This window comes from Eumetopias jubatus, unplaced genomic scaffold (assembly GCF_037043125.1).
Source record: "Eumetopias jubatus isolate StellerSeaLion01/CBP00866 unplaced genomic scaffold, mEumJub1_p1.0 scaffold_5, whole genome shotgun sequence".
In the NCBI taxonomy this organism is placed as follows: domain Eukaryota; kingdom Metazoa; phylum Chordata; class Mammalia; order Carnivora; family Otariidae; genus Eumetopias; species Eumetopias jubatus.
In genome coordinates this window covers 40810123-40835443 of record NW_028274811.1, presented here as the reverse complement: position 1 = coordinate 40835443, position 25321 = coordinate 40810123, and the positions used below count along the sequence as shown (strand labels likewise).

At 34.9% G+C, this 25321-nt stretch overlaps 1 protein-coding gene and 1 pseudogene across 2 annotated transcripts in view; both read right to left on the bottom strand.

The window, feature by feature from the left end:
- MTREX (Mtr4 exosome RNA helicase) overlaps positions 1–25321 on the bottom strand; it is a 126989-nt gene that overhangs the window by 72928 nt on the left and 28740 nt on the right. For both annotated transcript variants that reach the window (XM_088023309.1, XM_028119130.2), the window contains 6 exons: positions 24638–24769; positions 23188–23267; positions 21429–21539; positions 19891–19992; positions 17512–17637; positions 8312–8462 (listed from right to left, as the gene is read on the bottom strand). In XM_088023309.1, the coding sequence (XP_087879435.1) occupies positions 8312–8462; positions 17512–17637; positions 19891–19992; positions 21429–21539; positions 23188–23267; positions 24638–24769 (702 nt within the window). The remainder of the gene's footprint in view (positions 1–8311; positions 8463–17511; positions 17638–19890; positions 19993–21428; positions 21540–23187; positions 23268–24637; positions 24770–25321) is intronic.
- LOC114220986 (putative ATP-dependent RNA helicase DDX5 pseudogene) lies at positions 4999–7891 on the bottom strand (annotated as a pseudogene).

Here is a 25321-nt window from a genome sequence, read left to right as displayed (position 1 = left end):
TTCTTTTTTTGGTTATAGATCTAGGAATGGAAACATTGAGCATCTTTTTCAAGTGCTTGTTTGTTGGCTAATAGTTTATCTTCTTTGGAGAAATCTATTCAAATACTTTGTCCATTTAAAAATTAGACTATTTGGGGGCGCCTGGGTGGCTCAGTTGGTTAAGCGACTGCCTTCGGCTCAGGTCATGATCCTGGAGTCCCGGGATCGAGTCCCGCATCGGGCTCCCTGCTCAGCGGGGAGTCTGCTTCTCCCTCTGACCCTCTTCCCTCTCGTGCTCTCTATCTCTCATTCTCTCTCTCTCAAATAAAAAAAAAAAAAAAAATCTTTAAAAAAAAATAAAAATAAAAATAAAAATTAGACTATTTGTTTTTTAATTATAAGAGTTCTTTCCATATTCTGGAAACTAGACCTGTATCAGATATGTATTTTGCAAATTATTTTCTCCCATTCTGTGGGCTTTCTTTCTACTTTCTGTTGGTATCTACTGAGGTACAAAAGTTTTCAATTTTGATTAAATCAAATTTTTCTTCTGTTGCTTGTGCTTTTAGTGTCTTATTTAAGAAACTACTGCCAAATCCAAGGTTATAGGGATTTGTATGTATGGTTTCTTCCAGGAGTTTTATGGTTTCAGCTCTTATATTTAGGACTTTCATTCAATTTCAATTAATTTTAATATATGGTAAGGATCCGATTTCATTCTTTCACATATGGCTATCCCACTGCCCCAAGAGCATGTGTTGAAAATCAAGTGACCACAGGTGTATGGGTTTACTTCTAGACTCTCAATTCTATTCCATTGATCAAACTCCTCTATTAAATCTGTTTGTTTTTTTATCCACAAAATTAAGATAACAAAAATACCCATACTCCCTAAGACTATAGAGATTAACTGACAGAAGATATGGAAAATACTTAGCTAAGAGTATAGGACAGAGTAAACATTCAGGGAGGATATGACAACTGTTTTATTATTATTTTTATCATCATCTTCAACATTCTCATAGACTGCTCCCTCAAACTTCTGGTCTTTTGCATTCCCTCAGGCATAATACATCATCTTGATTATTTTTAAATGAACTGCAAATCTTCTTATAGAAAATGAAATCCATTCACTGAAGACGAGAAAGCTATTCTTAACACATATTATGGCAACAGACATTATCAAAAAGAGAAACAATTAGAAAACTATAAAAGAATATTGGACAGACTAAAGTCAGTAAGAAGTTTTGAAATAAAAACTACACAGAAATATTAATACTGCTGCCCCATCTAAATTACAGAGTAACACAGTTTGCAGGAATCAGTGAAACAATAAGCACTGACGGGAGGAGTTTAGGGAGACTATAAACAACTGTTTGGATGCTTAAATACTGCTCCCCATCCTCTATTCCAAATCACTTCTGTGCTCAGACCATTTTACTAATGAGTCAAAAGTCTGAGACATTTTAAGAAGTCACATGTATTTTATATCTAGGATTCTAACTACAGCTCTATAAAACTGCAGAAAGTGTAGTTAATCAAATAGTAGAGGAACCTGAGTATAAGAAGCTGGCTTCACTGCAGTGTAGACCACAGGAAAGTCTCAATATCTTAGGAAACAGCATGTGAGAGATACTCCAATAAACTCTTAATAGAGTTTGCAAACAATTTCCTCTTTTTGAGGGACAGGAGAGGTGGTGGTTCCAAAGATATATTAATATTAATATCATATAATATGTGCACAGATACAGACCTGGGAGTGATGAGAAAATGGACTGCTATTCCCAGTACTGAGCAAATTTTCTAACAGGTTAAAGTTTAAATGGCTTTACTGATCTACAGCAATACTATCAGTAGTTAAAACAAGTACTCAATGACCATTTAACATAAATTATCTCATTTAATTTTCATGAACTGGATGAACTAGTTATTATCCCAGCAGTTTAGATGAGCAAACTAAAGCTCATATAGTCTTGAATCAAACCCATGTTTAACTTCACAGCTCTTGCTATTAACCATGGCATTACCTTTAATGACACTAACAAAAGATTAAAATTAACTTTGCATTTTTCCTTTCAGTATAGAAACAGTGAAATCCTCTAAGTTTTACTCTATAGCTCACTGAAAAATCTAAAAAATGAAAAACATCTCATGTATGCCAGCCATCTAAGTTTGTTACAAAACATAAAGCACTGTAAGTTATAAAATAAAGATTAATTCTATACTTCCAAAGACAACAGTCTACATTTTAATTGGGATATACTAATGTGAAAATAATACCAGCTCTCTTGAGAAAGTTCTAGCAGTATCAACAGCAAAAAGAATGAAACCCTTACTAATAATAACTAAAAATGAGAATAAACTGCATTCAATATGTATTCTGCATTTTTAAAGCATACTGGATAGGCTTTATCACCTCTAACCATTTCCTTCTACACTATTATGACTCTTTGGTCATACCACTCAGTCCTGCAAATTGTAGTAAAGGTGGTGCAATTCCGTCATCAATTCTTTCATCATTTTTTTTAAAAGATTTTATTCACTTATTTGAGAGAGAGACACAGCGAGAGGGAACACAAGCAGGGGGAGTGGGAGAGGGAGAAGCAGGCTTCCTGCTGAGCAGGGAGCCCGATGCGGGGCTCGATCCCAGGACCCTGGGATCATGACCTGAGCCGAAGGCAGACTGCACCACCCAGGCACCCCTCTCTTTCATCATTTAAATTTCTACCTTTCCCCATTAAAATGCCTGTTCTACACTTGACATTTCATTTTTTTATTTATGAGCTTCAAAAGGTCTTTGCCCTTTAAAAACATAGGTAAGGAAAGCAGGGATAATTCAAGCAGAAGAATAAGCAAGTGTATAACAGCAGTACCAGGAAGTGCAGATTATGTTATTCACAATCCCTTTAAAAGCTAAGTCAGTCAGAGCCACCCTGAGTATATAGCAGCAGCTGGGGACTGGAGAGACAGAGGACAGGGGAGTGGAAAATGATGGTAATGTTTAAGTTCAGAATAGATAGCAGAGTGTTTTTCAAAGTCATATTTAAGAATTTGAGTACAGTGAGAAGTCATAAAAAAATGGTTTAAATAAATGGGAAAATACTTATTTCTCGCTCTATCCCCAACCATATCTGGGATATTTTCTATGGAATTAAAGAAGAAGAATATAAAGTGAAGTTTAAACAGTAATTTATTGGTTGTTAGAATACACTATTTTTACAAAGAAGAAAAAGAATCAAAGGTTGGTACACCCATGTGCATCGTATTTCTCTTATTCAGCCACAAAACCAGTCTAACTGCTGGCTGTGTGTGTAATTACCCTAGTCATGCATGACCCAGTGCTAACTGCTTAGTAGCAATATTGTAAGTTTAAATCTTTTATTTAAAGTATTAAGCTGATTTGGGGTGCCCGGGTGGCTCAGTTAAGCATCCGACCCTTGGTTTGGGCTCAGGTCATTATCTCAGGGTTGTGGGTTTAGCCCCGCGTTGGGCTCTGCACTTAGTGTGGAGTCTGCTTGTCCCTCGCCCTCTGCTTCTCCCCCGCTCTCTATCTCAAATAAATAAATATAAATAAAATCTTAAAAAAATATTAAGCTGGCTTATAACCTTGTGTTTCAATGACAGCATCTGAAATTTCGACATGAGGTAAAATTAACAAATTTCCTTTTTACTATTAATCTGATTAAAATACTTTAATTCACACCCAAATCCACAATGCACTTAAATCTTGTTGATACTGTTTTTTTATTCTATTATTATATATAATTTTTTTTTTTTTTTGCAGGAGAAAGATTTCTAGCCCCTTAAAAAATATGGTTCCCCGGGTCGCCTGTGTGGTGCAGTCAATGAAGTGTCCAACTCTTGGTTTCAGCTCAGGTTGTGATCTCACAGTCATGGGACTGAGCCCTACAATGGACTCCACGCTCATTGTGGACTCTGCTTGAGATTCTCTCTTACTCTCCTTCTGCCCCTCCCCTGTGCTTGTGTGCTCGCGCTCTCTCTCTCGCGCTCTCTCTCTCTCTCTCTCTCTCTCTCTCTCTCTCTCGGAAATAAATAAATAAATAAATAATACGGTTCCTTGACAGAAGAATTATTTCTTTCTCTTTCCTAAGGCCATAGGTATTCACCAAGACAAATGGCATCAAACACTATACAAGAAAATAATAAAGGTAATCTGAAATTACACATTTGCCATTAATTTCATAAGGTATATCTGACTTAACTTCCCTAGGCCTTTATTTTTTATTATTTTTTTCAGTCTTCACCTATTATTTATTGGAAGGCCATGTGTTACCTTCATTTATTGTATTTCAAATCACCATACTTCTACTTTTGTGAAAAGACTGCCTGCATTTTCTAGTACAAAAAAGAGCCTAAAAATTATTTCAGGAACGGAGAGAAATATCCAACTTAAATAATGAAGAAGTACACCATAATTACTGCTGCACTGCAGACATTTTTGCATTTCCCATGTTTCTTAAATATCCTGTCTAATAACTTACAATATAAAAAGCAGTTATGAAAAATAGACATTTACTTCTCAAGTCTGAGAATAACCTGTTGGCACTGGATAACCAATCATAGGCAGAGCTGCAGTAGCAAGATATGCATATGCCTGTTGGTTCATACCCTTGTGCATCTTTGGACATTACTTCCACATTGCTGAGTGCTATCATAACCATTCTGTTAAGTGCCTGTTGGATTACCAGTCCTAAAAGTGGTCTCCAGACCAGCAGACACAAAATTACTTCCAAAGCTCTGACTGGTGTAAACTGCAGCACAGCAAATAGCATTCTGAGTTTTTCCCCCCAAATCTCTCTTAAGCAGACTAGAGTAACTTCTGTCATAATTTTCCGTTTCTAAAGGTATTAAATCCAGCCCTTTTGCCCAAAGAGTATCTGTCCCAATGGTCATCCTTCAAGCCTCCTCCACCCCTGGAACAACCTGAACCTCTGTCTTTGGGGAAACTGAATCAACTTGGGATTAACTGCTCTTGATTAGCTTCATGAAACACAGATAAGATTGCTCACTTGTTTTAGTTATTAGGTGTAAAGAAAGTGTATGCTGTGCCTGTTTTGATACGGTAAGCAGCTCTTCCAATTCGATGAATATAATCCTCTGAGGAGTTAGGGTAGTCATAACTGATGACAAATTCTACATCTTCCACTTGTAGCCCTTGAGGCCACATCTGTAGCAATCAGAATAGATTATCCATTTATGAATTCATTTAGAACCCAGTCACACTCCTGGCTGACCCATGTCAGCATGAATACCGATGGTGGGCCACCCATCTCTCATTTTTCTAGTAAGCTCATCACATCTTTTTTTGGTTTCAACAAAAACAATGATTTTATTCTACTCTTCACTCATGATCTCCTCCATTAGATAAGTTTTTCATCTTTTTCTACATCATGACACATATCCACAATCTGAAGAATGTTGTGGTTTGCACTCAGTTCTAGTGCACCAATGTTTCTATGAATGTAGTCTTTAAGGAAATCTTCATCAAGCTGTCTGTCTTCTTTTGGCCAAGTTGCACTCCGCATTAGAGTTTGCCTACCAGGTCTTATGGGACCCACAATCTTCCTTGTTTGGTTCGAAGCCCCTATCAAGCATTCTATCTACTTTATTAAGGACAGGTAGATGGTTCTCAGATTGGTTTTCCCACACTCTAAAAAGTCAATCAGTCTTCCAGGTGTTATAATACAGATTTCCACCTCTCTCAAATCACAAATTTGTGATCCCTTGAGAATACCACCATAGATGCAAGTGGACCTCTAGCAACATACTCTTTAGTATTCAGCAGCTACTTGCTGTACCTGTTGGGCCAGTTCCCAAGTTGGTGCCAGCACCAAGCAAATAGGCCCATCACCTTTCTCTAGGAATGGCTGATGACTGACGTGGATGACAGCAGGCAGCAAATACGACAACGTTTTCCTCGATCCAGTCTGTGCTACTCCAACCATATCCAATCCATTTAGAGGAATGGCCATCCCTGAGCTTGAGTAACAGTAGGTTCAGTAAAATTCTGTCTTGCAGTCACATCCATTACATTTGCAGGGAAGTCTGCTTCATAAAGAGTCAGACCTAGCTTTGGCCAGTTGTGACCTCTAACTGTAATTTCCTTAGTCCTTCTGTATGTCTCCATCTCTTGTGCTGTGCATCTAGCCAAATCAAGCTGTTCTTGATAAAAATTCTTCTCAAATTTGGGCAGCTCATCAAGATTCCATTTCTTTTTTACTAGATTTTCCCCCAGAGTATCCAAACTGCTTTCCAGATAGGGGCCCTGCTCTATTTCCCCCAAATCGAGGTGCGCCAAAGTTGTGGGCTTTTACAAGATGATACTGCTCCTTGTTCACTGCCTGGTGACAAAATATTGTTTTACAGGGATACGCATCTTGTAAGTTGGTATTTGGAAAAGTTATTATCTCAGTGTCTCTGGTTGAGGACATGGAATGGTATCACCCAAAGCCAGATTTGCTCCGTGGTCAGCAACTGGAGCAGCTGAGGACAGGACACAGGAAGTATCTGGGGTTCAATCTTCCAGTTATTTGCCAATGATTGGTTCCTACATGGCTGAGAAGGTATAATCAGAATATGAAGGGGAAGCCATAGCATTTAGCAATGAGTGGTGTGGGGAATCAAGGAGGAGGGAGTCCTAGGCCTTTAAGAAAAAAAAAAATCTGTAAAATGATGCCAAAGCTCCTTCCAACTCTATAGTTTGTAATGAAGAAGCCTCTCTTAAGACCTGAGAAATTAATGTAAGAGGAAATAACTATGATCTATCATCCAGGTAAGGGTAAAGAAAAAGCAAAAAAATTTAACACACTTGGATGTTCTAAGCCTTTTTCTTTTGAGGCAATTATAATTCATTTACTTTTAGTTACATAAAAATTGAGTTGAGTGTACTAACACTTGTGATAGAAAAGTATCTCAAATTTGCCTTTATTGTTAAATAAATCATAACACATTTATAAAAATCATACTTTCAAAGGATACTTCAGATTAAATTTTTAAAAGCCAGAATCATTAAGCTAGTATGAAAAGTATTAACACAAGGCTAGGCATAAGGTAAATATGTAAAAAAAGATACTAATATAAGTACCATCATTACTTTTATAAAAACTGTATACAGTAGTCCTCCCCCTTATCCACAGTTTTGCTTTCTGTGGTTTCAGTTACTTGTGTTCAAATACAATCTAAAAACAGATGACTTTCTTTCTGTCATACTGTCAGGTCAACAGAAGCCTAACACTACATCACAGTGACTATGTCATTTACCTCAGTTCACCTCATTATGTAGGCATTTTATCATCTCACGTCATCACAAGAAAGGTGAGTATAATGTAAGATATTTTTAGAGAGAGAGAGACCACATTCACATAACTTTTATTATAATATAGTTATAATTGTTCTATTAGTTACTGTTGTTAATCTCTTACTGTGCCTAATTTATAAATTAAACTTTATCAAAAGAATGTATGTATACAAAAAAACATATATATAGGGTTCAGTACTATCTGTGATTTCAGATAACCACTGGGAATCTTGGAACACGTTGGATAAGGGAGAACTAATGTATTTAATCCCATCTTAAAAAAAAAAAAAAAAAAACCTTTGTATGAGAAAGAAAAAAGTTAGAACTATGAAGTGTTGTGGCTGGCTCTGTACAAGGTTACAAATGATTTTAATTTTCCCCTGTACCTTTTGCTCAATTTTCCGGTTTTTCCTCTTGACAATGACTATGCATTATTTTTACAGGATCTACCAAAACCAGTATTTTCAATCTTTGCCTCTGTTTTAGATTTTAATCAGCTCTATACGATGATCAGCCAAAATATTCTCTAAGGATCAATCACAAGTCTACTTGAACAGAGTTACCACAGAACACTTTCTGAACTTTAGAAAGCATTATCATAAAAGGAGCTAGAAATTCTAAAAAGGCTGAACTCAAATCCCATTTGGAGTATTGAATTTCCTTATTTATAAACTTATGCTGTGGCAGTCTTTTAAAATGAGAAAACAGTACAAGGGCAAGAATAATACACACATGCTTCTTACAGGTCAAATTTTAATATACCAGGCTTTTTGTTATATCATGACTCATGAACATGAGCTATCACGTAATATGCCTACAACAAAAAATTATATTAAATCTGAACCAACTACAGAAAGGTATACTAGCAGAGTTTTCTTTTAGAATGTTCTAGTTGGTTATAATGACCAGATCGCAGTTCTTACTTTATAATGCAGTATTTACTCTACTGGTTACGAAGACTCTGTTATTAAAAAAAAAAAAAAAAAAAGACTGTTATAGTAATTTTATACTTACTCTCTACTACTCCTGGAATTGCTCTATAATGCTGAAACTGGTAAAAGGACTTTTCCAACATGTACTCGGGATTAATTTCTTCTACACGTAATAAGTTCAAAACCATGTTGTAGGTCAAATGGAAAGCACTATTTAGAGGATCGGCTGAGCCCTAAGAGAAAAAAAAAACATGTCAATGTGATTTTTTTCAAATAAAATTTACATAGATACCTATTAAACTGCTTAATAATTTTTTTAAAGATTTTATTTTTATTTATTTAAGAGAGTGCATGTGCACACGAGCAGTGGGCAGAGGGAGAGGGAGAAGCAGACTCCCCCATGACCGGGAGCCCAATGTGGGCTCGATCCCAGGACCCGGAGATCATGACCCGAGCCAAAGGCAGATGCTTAACTGACTGAGCCACCCAGGCATCCCAAAACTGCTTAATAATTTAATCCATATTAAGGAATACTATAGAAATGTATTAAATGACCAATACAAATGACCAATACAAAGTGACAATTGGTCTTTGGGAAAGTGAAGGGAGAAAGTCCACTAAGAAACAACAGTACTAGTTAAAATACTGTTTACCAAGTATGTTTAGCTCTCTGCCTTCTAGGCACTTGGTAAGATTATACTTTCTGCCCCCCGCCGTGGGTGGGGCAAATAAATTGTAATGATGTGTCACTTTTTGGCCAAGTATTTCCTTGCTGGTGTGAAAAGCTATCTTTTCACTCTGGCACAGTGACTGTTAATGTTCAAGATGGTGGTTTCTCCATCATCTCCCATCCTTAAGAATAAGCACAACCTCCTCTATAAACCTGCATCGAACAAGAGAAATAAACCTTTAAGTAACTGAGATTTAGGTTTGTTACTGCAGCATAACCTAGTCTGTGCTGACAGAGTACACTAAATTCATTTCAGAATGATATTTAAAGATTTTATTTATTTACTTATTTGAGAGAGAGAGAGAGAGAAACAGCACAAGAGGGGAGAGAGTCAGAGGGAGAAGCAGACTTCCCACTGAGCGGGAAGCCCGATATGGGACTCGATCCCAGGACTCCGGGATCATGACCGGAGCCGAAGGCAGTCGCTTAACCAACTGAGCCACCCAGACACCCTTAGAACAATATTTAGATAAAAATCAGCACCTTAAAACTCAGCTGCCTGGAGTGACATAAAACTGAAGCATTCCCCACCCACCCAATTTACAGACCATTCTTTATCTACATTATCTGAGTCTCTTAAACAAAAGACCTTGTGCACAAAGCACCCCTCCTGGGAATCAAAACTACTCCCTCAAGGACTTCCTTGAGCCAGAAAGACTCCACTCATGACTAATCCCAAAAGGATGAATAACTTGACCTGCAACGCCCACCTGCACATACCCTTTGTCCCACATTTTCCTTACAAACTTGTGAAGTATTTTCGGCACTTTGGAGATCGTCTTTGCAACACTAGTACTCTGTCTTCCTGGTATTGGCCTGACTGAAATAAATTACTTTTTTGTTTCACCACCACCTGTTGCTCTTTGAATTTTGCCTGCATTGAGTGGCTATACCTGCTCTGTTTGGGACCCCCCAGAGCCAGATGTTCTTGCACCTCTATGCCCCAGCTACAATAGGAGAATAACTAAATTCTTGGGAGATGCATGCTGAAATATTTAGAAATTAAGTGTCACAAAGTATGCTTATGTATTTCTAAATGGCACAGTAAAATACACAAATACTCTGAGGGTGGTCAGGGGCTCTTAAATTGAGGTCCACAGACCAACCTGATAGCCTAATTCTAAATGGACACATACATGATTTTATGAGAAGCAGAGCTTTCATCACAGTCTTAAATGAAAAGTACTCCTTAACTCCTGAAAAATTAAGAGCCATTCACCTTAGGGGCACAGTTACTAAGTCCCTAAAACCTTGATGTTTATGAACTTTCCTTGAAAATAAGGCCAAAGGGATTCTGGAGGGGAGGGGGATGGGGAGATGGGTTGGCCTGGTGATGGGTGTTGGGGAGGGCACGTTCTGCGTGGAGCACTGGGTGTTGTGCACAAACAATGAATCATGGAACACTATATCAAGAACTAATGATGTAATGTATGGTGATTAACATAACAATAAAAAATTTAAAAAAATTAAAAAAAATTTTTTAGAAAGAAAATAAGGCCAAAGGGAGATGTGAAGTTAGTATGAACACCAAATTCTTGGAGAAGAGAGAAATTTAAAGACAACTTCAGCTATTTTACAATATTGCAGACGCAGCCCTTACTTTTCTGTTATTTTTTGTATTATTACCGCCTCAGAAATTTGGGGCTATAATATTACCAATGTTTATTTCTAAGCTCAAGCTCTGCTTCTGTATTCTTGATTGCTGTAGCATACACCTCGGAATTTTCAGTTACCTGAAACTCAGCTTGGCATTTTGACGTTGTAGCTAAGTAAGCCCAAGATAGTCCCAACCTACATCTGCTGTATTGGTATAATTATTAAAAGCATCCTTTCCACTCTTACAGTAACCTAATTTGGGTGATAAATAATAATAATAATATGGCTAAACTATCTAAAATGAAATTTCTCTCTCTTGTTCTTTCCCATTCCTGGGTTTCACCCTTACAAAGATTAATGGTTAGTGAGATTACTGATTTTGTCACCAGCCAGACCCCCAAGCCCTGACCTTTACTGCTTACCTGCTTATACTCTATGACCTCTGTCCCAGTCTCCCTTAAGCTCTTTCTTCTAGCTGATCTCTTAAGTGAGGCATAACATCCTGCGAAGGAAACCGAAACTACCCCTCAAGCAGTAACAACTGCCCTGATGAGGAGCTCCCAGACCACCCAGACCAGTCTGAATTCAATCCCAGACTTTCATCTGCACAGATGAACCAAAGGAGTGACAGTTACTTTAGCTCATTTTAATACTAAAATCTCCGCCAAAGGAAGAACAGAAGCCTCGTTTATATAACATACAATGTATGTATAAGCAATGTTTCATTAAGGTGCGTGCCTTATGCCTACTTCCATACATGATGACAAGACTAAATATTCATCCTAACCCTAAATAAAAGTAATCCATGCACCCTTGCTCAAGAATCACTACTTTGGAAGTTATTCCCTGTGATCTCCCTATTTGCTGCAAATAAAATCCTTTGTGTGACAACTCCACCTGCTGTAATTTCTGTGGCTCTGCAAGGAGTAAACTTATGATAGTTCAATTTTAATTTGATTAATGGGCAATTAAATTACCATTTAAATTCCGATTTAGGTCTTTCTTCTGCTTTATCCCTTTTTAAAATTTTAATCAACCAACGGTTGCAGATTATTTCCTCAATATATCTTAGATCAGTTCTTTTGTTTCTTTACCACTGCCATCATCTACTTCAAAGTTTCATCACATCTGATCTAGATCACTACAGCTCTAGAAATCAAAATCCAACCCCTACTCCTACCCCAACCCTTTAGGGCTTGCAGCAGGATCCATTTCCTCCATAAAGCCTTAAATCACAATCATCTAGTCTAGAACTATCCCAAATTTTCCTGAATTGGAGTTATTAGGTACTGTGCCATTGAGTCAATGCCGCTCTTGTTCACTGTTCTGCAGCTGATGTAAATAGATTCCCCAAGTTTAAAAATGAGCACATCTCCTAAGCATTTGCCAATCACTGTACTAATACTTAAATAAATTTTCAATTCACAACATTCCTAACAAAACTGATTTACTGTCTTAAACAAGAAACGGGTTCAGAGATGTGGAGAGACTTGACCAGGCTAAAGACGTAGGAGATAAATTTACAGCATCTCTGGGCTGAAGTTCTCCCAGAGGGGAAATTCAAAATGGAACTTATTTCACATTGCTGTTTTTCAATATTCACATTACTAAAATTATAGGAACCCTCAAATGTTGACCAAGTATTTCTCAACTTTTTATATTTAATTTGATCAGCCAAATTATAAAATTTTTAAATGATCTATCAACAGAAAGCCCAAAAGAGGGTCACCTAAAATTTAACTTGGAACAACAAAAGCAGCCAGTGCTAAGATTTTAAACTTAAGCCTCATTCTAGAAAAACTTTTAAGGATTCCTTTAGTTGACAAGTTGTTCACTGAAAGCTAGTCAGACAGAGAGCTAAACAGATCAATTTTCCAAAGCAGATTTATAATACTACCCTTTGAATGCTATTCTACTTCTATTGATTTCTGAAGTTTTAGAGTATATGGTTCATTCAAGAGAGCAGTTTAAAAAACTGCCAGTCTAAATATTTTTGCATTTTGAACCGTTACAATGGAAGAGAGAAGAATATGGACAAATATAAGTCTTCTCAATTCTCAAAAAAAAGGTCCATAAGTAATCTTGAGTACGTGACAGAACTAACTTTAAGAGAATAGGTATGTTCTTCCAAAAGTTCCAAAAGCTTTTAAAAGACCAGTAAAGTCAAAGCTATTTTTCCTTCAAATGAGTTTAATTTTCCTTAGCCATTAAGAATATAGTTCAGGTTGAAATGAACACACAACTGTCTAGAAGCAGAAAGCCTGTAGAGTCTCTTAGAAGAAGCACTTCATGTCCTGTAAGAAACCATTAAGTTTATTTAATCTTTCAGAAATTATGAAAATGAGCTTATTTTGATAAAACAAATAATGACATGTCCTCAAAGTACTGTGATGGCTTTACAATCTTTTGAAAATACGGGCACTACATTGGAAGGCATATTTCTTCTGGTAATACTGGAGAGATATAAAGGCTTTCTTAACTGCTGAAGAATGAAAGATGCATTCACCAGTCTTTTTTGGAAGGTTACTATAAACACTTTCTGTCTGAGTCAACTTTTCATTTAAGCAAACATTATAATGAATGGATTTTGTTTTTTAGCTCCTGTCAAATATACCCAAAGAACAAACTCCTGTCTTATCTCAAATTCTATGTGAGCTAATAGATGGAAAATCTGTCCATAAATAAAAAGCAACGAATATAGAGGGACCTAGCTGCCTCAGTCAGAAAAGCATGTGACTCAATCTCAGGGTCATGAGTTTGAGTCCCACACTGGGAGTAGACAATACTTTAAATAAATAAACTAACTTTAAAAAAGGCAATGGATATGAAAGTATTAGATAAACAGACAAAAAGAGGACACTGTAACAACAGCAGAATTGGAAAAGTTGAATAGGTTCTTATAATGCTTGGTAGAAAACTAGTCAAGCCAAAGAAGCTAAAGAAAATTATTAAAATATTTTAAATGCAAGATCATTAAATGATTTACACACACAATTATTTAAGTGTGTGTGTGTGTGTGCACGTTGAGATATTAGAAACTTCAACAAATAATCTTTAGTCAACAAGCAATAAACACATGTTTTCTGCCATTTTTCTGGCTATGACTACTTAACCCAACAACAGGAAAAATTACTAGATATGACAAACAGATCTGAATTTTACAAATGTACAAAGCATACTAATTATTTTTACATACAATAACATGAATAATCTACATATTTTAATTATTATTTGAGAAAATAACTGTTCTATTTATTAAAGTCCTATTACTTAAGAGCAAATCTCAATCACTGTCGCTTTCAAAAAAACAGACCTGATGTTATAATGATGTATTAGTTCATATACTATATTAAGAAATACGTCAAAAGAACAAAGTGTTGTCAGGCCAAATTCGGTCTGAGCCAGTAAATGAAAAATCTATTTGCATGAGGTACTGAGCAGAAGGAGCACATGCTGGTTAGAAGCATGCACTCTGAAACCAGACTGAGTGACTTTAAAATCAGGATTTGCTATTTAACAATGATACGACTTTTGAAAAATTCTTTAACCTCTGTACGCCTTATTTATTTTTAAAACTGGGATAGTAATAATAATTATTTCAAACCCTAAAACATGTTGAATATTCTATAACTATTAGTTGTTATTTTTCTGAATAAGTTGCCTACAAATTCTTTAATGATAGCAAAACTACCTGAAAAAATCCTAGAGGACAAAAAAAGTAGTAGTACAGTTAGTCTCAATAAAAGAAATGTTGTCTAGAAACCAAGAAATATAGATACACACATATTTGCTTATATAATTGCAGTATCATCAACAGGCAGGTACTATATCCTTTAAAGAAGCCAAACTACACAGCATTCTAAGTGAAAGATACCATTTCACACTCACTAGGATGATTACAACTCAAAAGGACAGGTAATAACAAATGTTAGCTAGAACGGAGGGAAATGAGAACCCTCATACATTGCTGATGACAATGTAAAAATGGTATATAGCTGTTGATGAAAAGCATTCTAAGCAGGTCCTCAAAGGTTACACACAGAATTATGTATGACCCAGCAATTTCACTCATAGGTATATACCCAAAAGAAATAAAAACATGTTTACATAAAAACCTGTAAAGAAACAATCACAACAGCATTATTCACAACAGCCAAAATGTACAAACAACCTAAATATACATCTGCTGATAGATGGATAAATAACTTGTAATATATCCATACAAAAGAGCAACATTCATCAATAAAAAGGAATGAAGTACTGATACATATTACAAATATGGATGAACCTTGAAAATATTATGCTAAAGAAAAGCCAATACAAAAGATCACGTATTATCTGACTAAATTTATACAAAATGCCTAGAACAGGCAAATCTACAGAGACAAAGAGATTAGTGGTTTGCCTAAGGCTTAGGGGAAAGGGAAGAGTTAGGAAGGAAATGGGGAGTGACAGTTAATGGATATAAAGTTCCTTTTTGGGCTGATAAAAATGTTCCAAAATTGATTGTAATGATGGTGGCAAAACTCTGTGAATATATTAGCAACCATGAAAATGGGTGAACTGTATGCAATATGAATTATATCTCAATAAAGCTGTTTTTAAAAATTCATTTAAGAAATGATGAAGAAATTAGAATCCTTGCACACTGATGGTCAGAAAGTAAAACTGTGTAGCCGCTATGGAACACAGTATGGATATCCCACAAAAATTGAAGAAAACAACAACAAAAACTACGTATGATCTGGCAATTATACTTCTGGGTATTTACCCAAAAGAATCAAAACCAAGACACCAGACAGATAATAACACTATGTTCAGTGCAGTGCTATTCACATAGCCAAGATGTGGAAACAACCTAAATGTTCATCAATAGGTGAATGGATTTAAAATAAAAAAAAAAATGTGGTATATACAGACAATGGAATACAATTCAGCCTTAAAGAAAATTCTGCAATACTTGACAACATGAACTTTGAGAACATTACGCTTAGTGAAATAAACCAGTCACAGAAAGACTAATACTGCATGATTCCACTTATATGAATTTTCTAAATAGTCAAATTCAAGGAATCAAAGACTAGAATGGTGGTTGCCAGAGACTGAGGAGGGATATAAGAAGGTCGTTACTAATTAAAGGTCGTAAAGTTTTAGTCAAGCAAGATAAATACGATCCAGCGATATGATGTATGACATTTTACCTACAGTCAACAGTAACATATTTTATAACTGAAAAATCTGTTGAGGGTAGATCTCATGTTAAGTGTTCTTACCACAATAAAATTTTTGAATAAAAGACAACAGAACTTTTACACTTAACAGGTACAGTTTACATTCAGAAATGTCAAGTAAATAGAATGAAATATCTGTACTAAGGAAACCAGAAGCTATCATTAAAATATTACCTCCTACTATTGGCAACCTGACTCAACTTTTTCCATACATAGAGCACAAGGAAAGAAAAACAGTGTTTATTATATCTGGCATAATTTGAAGACCAAAAATACCAACTTTCAATCTTGTGTCATTTTCTTTACATGAAGAACTAAAATTACATGGGACACTTAAAAATAGGTTTCCAAGTGTTAATCTTTAAAAGTGAAAATAAGACACATGATCATTATGAGTAAGTACAGACAAGCTTTGTCTTTACCCACATTAACCACCTATTTAAAAAAACATACACTTTTACTTATTTTTGCTTTAGCATACCAGACTTTCCACAACCATATCTCAAATTCTCCTTGCAGTTCCCAAGTCTTTGAAACTGAAGAGTCTGTTTCAGAGATATTGACCTATGTATGACTTAACATGTTTTAGAGCTCTTTAGCTAATAATCTGGCAGTTAATTTTAAATTTTTAATTAATTTTTTAAAAGATTTTATTTATGTATTTGAGAGAGAGCGAGCGAGCATGAGCAGAGGGGAGAGGGAGAAGCAGACTCCCTGCTGAGCAGGGAGCCTGATGTGGGACTCGATCCTGGGACTCCAGGATCATGACCTGAGCTGAAGGCAGTAGCTTAACCAACTGAGCCACCCAGGCACCCCAGGCACCCAACTTTTAATTAATGTTAAGCTTCCCATCTTACCAAGAGTTTTCTCTAGGACTTTGTTTTTTTTTTAATTTTTTATTGTTATGTTAATCACCATATATTACATCATTTGTTTTGGTGTAGTGTTCCACGATTCATTGTTTGTTCATAACACCCAGTGCTCCATGCAGAATGTGCCCTCTTTAATACCCATCACCAGGCTAACCCATCCCCCTACCCTCCTCCCCTCTAGAAATCTCAGTTTGTTTTTCAGAGTCTAGGACTTTGTTTTAAAAAAGTTCTTACTGCATGGAGAAGAAGGAAAGCAACCAGGCCAAACTTCCCTGAAAAGCTCTCCAAAACAAAACAAAAATAAAACCCTTAAAACAATCTGAAAAACAAATATTAAACAAGCAAAATGGACAGGCCAATTTGAAATAAAGCTTAAAAATTTAAATTAATTTATTGGGATATTTATGATCCATCAATAGGCAGTATTAAAATGGCAGATTGTAGAATTAATTAAGCTATCTGGGCTTGTAAAGGTAGGGGAAGGTAACTGCCCAAAACACTGATATCATGTGCCCTACTTCCTATTATGATAGGTGAAGAGCAATTTGTTCAGTAGAGAAGGCAGTTATAGAGACTGTCTTAAATTTGGAGGGCAAAGTAAACATTTCTACCCTCTCTGGGGATCTTTACATGCCCTTCATCTCATGAGTTATGCTTCACTTATTACAACAGAAAGTAGGGTACAAAATATCAGCACTTTGTGCAGTTACCCTCTTCTACCTTTCAAGCCTAGACAGTTTAATTAACTTGTCTACTTAGAAAGGTATCTGAACTGACACAACTAATTTCAAAGCAGCTCCTGAAGTATGTGTCTCAAATTGCTGGTGAGAACACAGAATCTTAACTCGGTTACCTTAAGTAGTTGTTTTCCGATCGTTGGGCTCATCTTTTCATCCACCATAAGAATTACAATTCCTCTATCATCCATTCCCCTCCTTCCAGCTCGACCAGACATCTGAATGTATTCACCAGAGGAAATCTGAGTGAAGATAATTAAAAATCCAGAGTTTAGGAGAAAACCTGGTGAAAAATATATTCTTAAGTTTTTATCACAAAATACATAAGCACAAGTTACATATTTCAAAAAAGGAACATGACTAAAAACATCAACTTTTAGAGATTTAAGTAAAAACACAAAAATGCAAAAACACTTAAGAATAATGTTATAAAACTAAATTTTAGCTCCAAAATGATCAAATACACCAAAGGTACAGGGAAAGACTGTTAATTCACTGACATAAAATATCTTGGAGCCCAGATGTTCTGGAAAACAGTAAAGCAAAGGAGTCAAACTCTACAAAATACCAATTCTGACTTGATCATAATAGACTTTAATTTGCAAAATGAGATTAATGTAAAATAAACATTTTTATTTTTAAAGTACAATTCTCTTATTTTCTTAGTATACATTCCTGGAGTTCAGTAGAGACCATTCATCACTAAGAAGAACCTAGTCAAAAAAGATTAGTAAGCCTTTTCAAGGTGACATTCAACCACTAAGAGACTGGAAAAAGTTTTATCTTTAAGTGCTTCTGTACTATTCTCTGATGGAAAGGGTCCACAGTTTTCAGATTCCCAAAAACTATTTGACACAAGAAGGTTAAGCTACAAGAATGCCTATTACTGACAGCATCAAAAACAGACATAACAACCTGGGAGAAACAAAGGCACTAGAAAAAACAACAAAAAAAGCTAAACCTAAAAAAGATCTGAAAAGATCTTTCAAAAGGCAATGCAATGAAACCTCAACAGGGCCCAAGGGCATCATTACAACACTATGGCACGTTATGGGTTGTAGGTTTAATAAAATGACATTGAATCATCAAGAAAAGATGGCTTTCTTAAATTCAATTATCCACTATACTCTGCAGACTTACTCAAGGTCCTGAGGACGCCAAGAAGCATGTAATGTCACAAAAGACTTATTTACTTATTTTCTTATGGCATCAATTTTATTCAGAGAATTAAGTAATTTTAAACTCATAGATAATAAAGATTTTTATATAAAACATAAAACTGTTAGCTGCGTTATAAACAGGAATCACATTCTACATGAATTATTAAAAGTTCAATTTTTAAAAAGTTACAGGTTACAGAAAAATTTTGAAGACTATGTAAAAATTTCTAAATAGAAATGGCAGCTGCCTCACTGTACTTATATTTCTCTTTTGTATAGCATCCAATACATTTTAAAATAAAACAAATCAAGAAAAAATGCTTTACCTTTACAATTCTACCATGAGTGCTTTTCAGTGTTTTGATGATTAGTAATTACTGCCAGCAACTTCTCGAGTACAAAAGAATCACCACTTTCAAGGATTAGATTAACTGTAGAATAGCTGACTTAGAAATTTCTCCCAATGCCAGTTTAACCGAGTTTTGCCTTGCACTGGATACTCAAAGTAGAAATCTACCTGCTTTTCACCGCTGTGAAGCTCCACTGTCTACCTAGTAAATACCCATGTGCTGTTGTTTCTGTTTCAGGACTGCCTTCTCCAATGGAGCCTTCCTTCCATGACCCCTTTTATACAAGTGACTTTTCTTATGCTTTATCCTTCTGTACATGTTTCTCAGAATCATTAATGCAACATTTTATTGCACATCTGTCAATTTTCATCTGCTACTAAGTTTCTTTAGAGATTGGGTTTAACTTTAACAAAGTTTAAATTTGGTAACTGTTCAGTGAATGGGTTATTGACCCTGGATTAAGAATTTACTTTCTACCCAAATTCACTGTTTTACCCATGATTCCAACTTTCTCTTCCTTTCTTCTGCCTTAGAAAAGATATTATGTGCGAACCTGTTAAAAATTCCATTTTAAACCTGAAAGATAAAATAGTGAGCTGCAACTGGAGCCACTGTAGATTTGGTGCCTTAAATAGCCTAAACTTTAAGAAATGAACATTCTAGATATATTTAAGATGCTTTAAAGCACTCATAAATCATCTGTACACTTAACCCTCATCATCAAACTCTTTCACCAAGGGCGATTTTTGTTTTTGGGTTAGCCAAACCCACCTCCCCCACCAAAAACAAAACCAAAACCAAAAAAACCCTAATGGATAGAAATGACGGATCTGAAGTTAAACCTTGATGAACTTGTTTATTGGTTCAGGTACAAGTTCTTTAGTATTTAGAATTGAAAATCTCAAAGATTATGTATGCCCAAATCACGTTAGGTAAAACAAGTAAAGATAAAAATTATTCCAATTATATTAATTTTTTTACTTACCCATCGGAAATCTTTCCCGTCAAATTTCCGGGCATTCGTAAATAAAACAGTTCGAGCTGGCATATTAATTCCCATAGCAAAAGTCTCTGTGGCAAATAAGGCCTAAATAATTGAATAATTATATGATTAAACATGTATTTTATTAAGCTGAAAAACTAGTTTTATACTTTACGTATAAACAAAACATTAATTTTAAAATTAGTTGTTAATGAGACCGCATAAATAACATGCTAGTTCCCGATATAATTCAGTATTGACATATAAAATTACTAAGTAATATCTAATGTCCCTTGCATCCCAGAAATTTTTTAATTCAGGAAAAACAGTCTTTCTTAAATTCTAGTGGTGGTACCTTAAAGAGGATACTACTGATCTCATGTACAAAGCATGAGGCTGTAGATTACTTTTCTAAACACAGAAAGTCACATTTCCTGGCTTTTTGACTGATGACGCAACAGTTTTAGAGCTACCCTCAGGATCTCTGGGGGGAGAACAGAATCAATGGCTAAGTTCACTTGTAAGATTTTACCAACAAGAAATCGACCACACAAAAAACTGGCTTAAGCACACAAAGTAAAATCACTGAAGTACTATTAATCTACATTTTTCCACCAGTAGGGAAGAAGATAAAAACATCTTTTATCTCATCAACTCAATAGAAAGCTATTCACCTACTAAAAAGAATAAAAAGCTACATATATGACAAAATTGGATAATAACATGGGTAGTGTAATTTTTTGTTTACAAAATAAGTATTATTTGTATGTTTGCTAGTGGGTATTCCTGAGAAGGGAAGAGGAATGATAGTCTTTCATTTTTTACTTCAGTAATCTATAAAAGAACATCAAGAGGGCCTTACCAGGACCTAGGTAGAAATAGTGACCAATTCTTGATCTAAAATATCTCAAGTATGTTCCTTAAAGTGAGTAAATTTCTTTTAAATATTCTATTTAGTGCTCGGATTCTCATGACAAATATCTGATTTTTAAATATAAAATCATTTGTGAATCATATATACGCTTATAACTACATTTTGAAGTAGTTTCCCATTTTTAATACCCCATTTCTGGGTACAGACATCAACATAAACTTTAAATTAGACTCTCTGTGGTTTAAATTAGCACATCCTAAAAAAAATGCTCTTTTATAACTACCGGCAATTCTCCTTGTCTTCTCTAATCATTTTAATCTGTATACAGACAGGAGTCCACTCAGAATTAACTCCACTTTTGAAAATTAAACAGCACCTTTTGCAAAATTCCACACTGTATAGTGTTACCATTTCTTACTTTAATTATAGGAAAGGAACCCAATGATATTTTACCTACAGCCCAAAATGTATGAAGTATAACACGATACACAAAAATCAAACTGTTGGGGCACCTAGCTGGCTCAGTCAATAAAACATGCACCTCTTAATCTCAGGTTATGAGTTCACAGCCCATATTGGGTGTGGAGCCTCCTTAAAAAAAATAATAGTAATAATTTTCAAACTATTCATACAACACAATTCTAAGGCATAATAAATAAAGTCATACCTTTATCAATCCTTCAGAAAAGAGAATTTCTATAGTTTCTTTCAAAATAGGAAGTAAACCACCATGGTGAATACCAATCCCTCGCTTCAAAAGAGGAAGTACATGTTCAACCTGTGATTGAAATACTGTTTATTTTTCAGTGATGTACAGAAAAGGGAAATAGAAAATGTTAAACTAACCAAACTAAGAAAAATGGGCAATAAAAAGCTGTTTAAAGAAATGTTATCTTTTCCAGAATAAAAGCAAACACCAAACCCATATCCCACAGACGATTAAGCTCAAAACTCAACAGAATTCTGTCCTAGCTTTTCCTTAATACGACAGACTTTAAATAATAAAATTCATATATGCACTGCTGCCCCATTCAAATTCTCCAGCATCACTTCATTTCCCCAAGTACAAACAGAAATGAGGGCAAGTATGCATCTGCGCAAAATAAACTTAATACTAGCCAGCTCCAACTAAAAATAAGTAAGTATAAAGCATACTTAACAAAAATATGTACTTCATCTAAAAACAAATGAATTACTGAGGAATTCATCCTCATTAACACATTATTAAATGCCATAACATGTCTACTATTAGAACTGTGCTAGGATAACAAAGATGTATACAGACATGCCTTAGCCCTCAAATACTAATAATTCAGCTGGAAAGAAAAATTACAAGAAAATCTTCCAAGTTAAATAGTAAACACTGAGAAACATGCTGTTGCATTTTTATCATAAATCCTTTCTCTATCAGAGTAATCATTTGTAATGCAGCACTGGTAGTTACAAGGAAACATGTCTAAGCAGAGCAATTCACTCAACTGAAAAATAAAATATTACTAACTTCAGGAGTTTATGTGGGATATGTTTTTACTTTGCCCATGGATAACCTCCCAACTTCCTTTTCACAAAAGAAAATTTTCATGTCTTAGGTCACACTACAGTTTTCAGGTTTGGATGCACATTAGAATCATCTGGAGAGCTTTTGAAAGATTCTAATGACCACAATACACACCTTACCAATTAAATCAGAACCTCTGGGAGTGGTACCCAATCATCAGTATATTTTAGAAATCCCCAAGCAATTCCAAAAGTCGAAGGAAAAATTCTCTGGATTAAAAGCAGAGTAGACACTAAATTCCTCACTAAACACATGATTTTCATTAGGTGTTTGTTTGGTAGACTTATGAATTAAATTTAGTGACTTTGGGGTGCCTGGGTGGTTCAGACAATTGAGCGTCTGACTTCTTTTTTTCAAAGATTTTATTTATTTGAGAGAGAAGGAGAGAGAGCACAAGCAGGGGGAAAGGGCAGAGAGAGAGAAGCAGATTCTCCACTGAGCAAGGAGCCTGACATGGGACTAAATCCAAGGACCCTGTGTCGGGTGCTGAGCGTGGAGCCTGCTTGAGGTTCTTTGTCTCCCTCTCCCTCTGCCCCTCCCCTGCTCACACATACTCTTTTTAAAGAAAAAAAAAAAAAAAGAAATTTAGTGACTTAAAATTAATAATTTTGTAGTATTAGGAACAGAAGCAGTAATTTCCAGACCATATTAGCTTTCAGAGAAGAATTCCCTTAGGCAGCACATCTTTCCTCTTGTCACCTTTTCAGAAATTTAAAAAATAAATCAAGGTATCATTTTAGTGTACAATGCAACATATTTACTGCAGTGTGTCAACAATGCAATATATAGTATTGAAACCAAGAAATGCAAAGTAAAAATATGCTATCACACTTAATATCCACATTTGACTCAGTGACACTAAACAAACCTGAGGGAGTTTTTTATCTTCATCAGACAAGCAGTCAATGGCATTACTGAATACTTCTTCAACCATTTTCTTTTCTTCATCTAGAGAAAAATTCAAGGGTACATAAATATCTAAGTGAATTAGTGATACGAAGCTTCACAGATTGCAAAGAATATAAGTTTATAAAGAATAACAGTACAGTTAGTATTTAAAACAGAAGGCAAAATAGATAAAAATTACTGTTGAATAAAATTCACTGCCTTTCAAAACATATCTAACAGAATTCATCCATGAATAAAAGTATTATCTTATAAAATTAACAAAAGCTACACTAAGTGCCGTACATCTAACAATTACAGATCACAGGGATAATTTTTATCCATTATTGAGGAAAGTGAGCTTTATAGCAAATAATGGAGGCTGCTATTAATTGTTAGAGGAGCAATGCCAAACAAAGCCTATGTTCTTAACTATTATACTGCCTTCTTGTATAACATCTATTAAATTATAGGTAGTCAATAAATATTTGTTCAATTAATCAATATATGACCTTGCAATAGTAAGCAAATGCAGCACTGGTAGTTACAAGGAAACATGTCTAAGCAGAGCAATTCACTCAATTAAAAAATAAAATATTACTAACTTTAGGAGTTTATGTGGGTATCTGTTTTTACTTTGCCCATGGATAAATAAAAAGTAGCTCTAAAATGCATGGGTTTAATTCTGTGCCTTGATAATGAAACCAATTCAACTGACATTTGATTTTGGATGACTGAGGATATTATTTACTTCTCATTATACAGAATTACATACGTAAAAGGATAAATTGAATAATAAATGGGTCTAAGATAATAAAGTATGCTGAATTAAAAAAATAAATAAATAAAATAAAAAAAATAAAGTATGCCGAATTTTTGGATAGGCTAGGCTACTATCTAGCTGTGTGACTTTAAGTGAGTTACACTCACAGATAATATGTGGGAAAAATTTATTAATTTAGTACACGTTATCTTACTTTATTTAAAAGGTTATACCACAATTAGGTAAAGGGCAGGTCTCCCTGGTTTGGATTTTTAGAAAAATGAAGTATAGTACTTTCTATACAGAAAGTGATCTAAGTAACCTAGCCTTAAGTCGTCACACAGCCACGGTAATAAAGGCAGTAACAAAGGAGCTTATGGCAATGAAGTACAAGAGGGTATAATCCTAGTATTTTTCAGTAGGGATCTTCGGATTTTACACAAAGCAATGTACTTATACCTTCCAATAAAACAAAAGGAAAAGAAGGAAATGATAAAACGATGTCCTAAAACTTTTACAAATGTAATGAGTACATTACTGTAACTGTAATGTGACCTATATATCCTAACAATACATAACAGATTAATTACAACAGATTAATCTTCTTACTAAAAATATATTTATATTTATTTTCATATAACATTAAAACTATATTGAAATTATATAGTACCTGTGTTAAAATCTAATTTGGTCATCTGAAGTGCATAGGCTTCACAGTCCTTTTTACTGAAACTGAAAATAATTACAGGTTGAAAATTTCTTTCCATAATCATCTTCACAATCTTGAACACATTCGATGGTCCTGCAAAAAGAATATATAAACCATACCCAAAAATTAACTCAAAATGGATTACAGACCTAAATATAAAAATCTTTAACTATAAAACTCTTAAAAACTATAGAGGAGTAAATCTCCACGATTTGTTATTAGACAAAGCATTCTTAGGTATGATACCAAAAGCACAAGCAACAAAAGGAAAAAAAAAAAGCAGATAAACTGGATTTCATCAAAATTAAAAACTTTGGTACTTGAATAGACACCAACAATAAAGGGAAAAGACAACCTTTACCCACAGAATGGGAAAAAGTAGGTAAGGGTCTACTATTCAGAGTATATGAAGAATTCTTACAACTCAACAACAAAAAAAGACAATTTCATTTTTAAAATGGGGAAAAGATTTGAATAAGTATTTCTCCAAATAAGATACACAAATGGCCAATAAGCACATGAAAAGATACATCACTAGCCATGAGAAAACTGTAAATCAAACCCACACTGAGATACTGGTTCATACCACTAGGATCACTATATTCAAAGAGACAGATTACAGCGAGTATTGGCAAGGATGTGGAG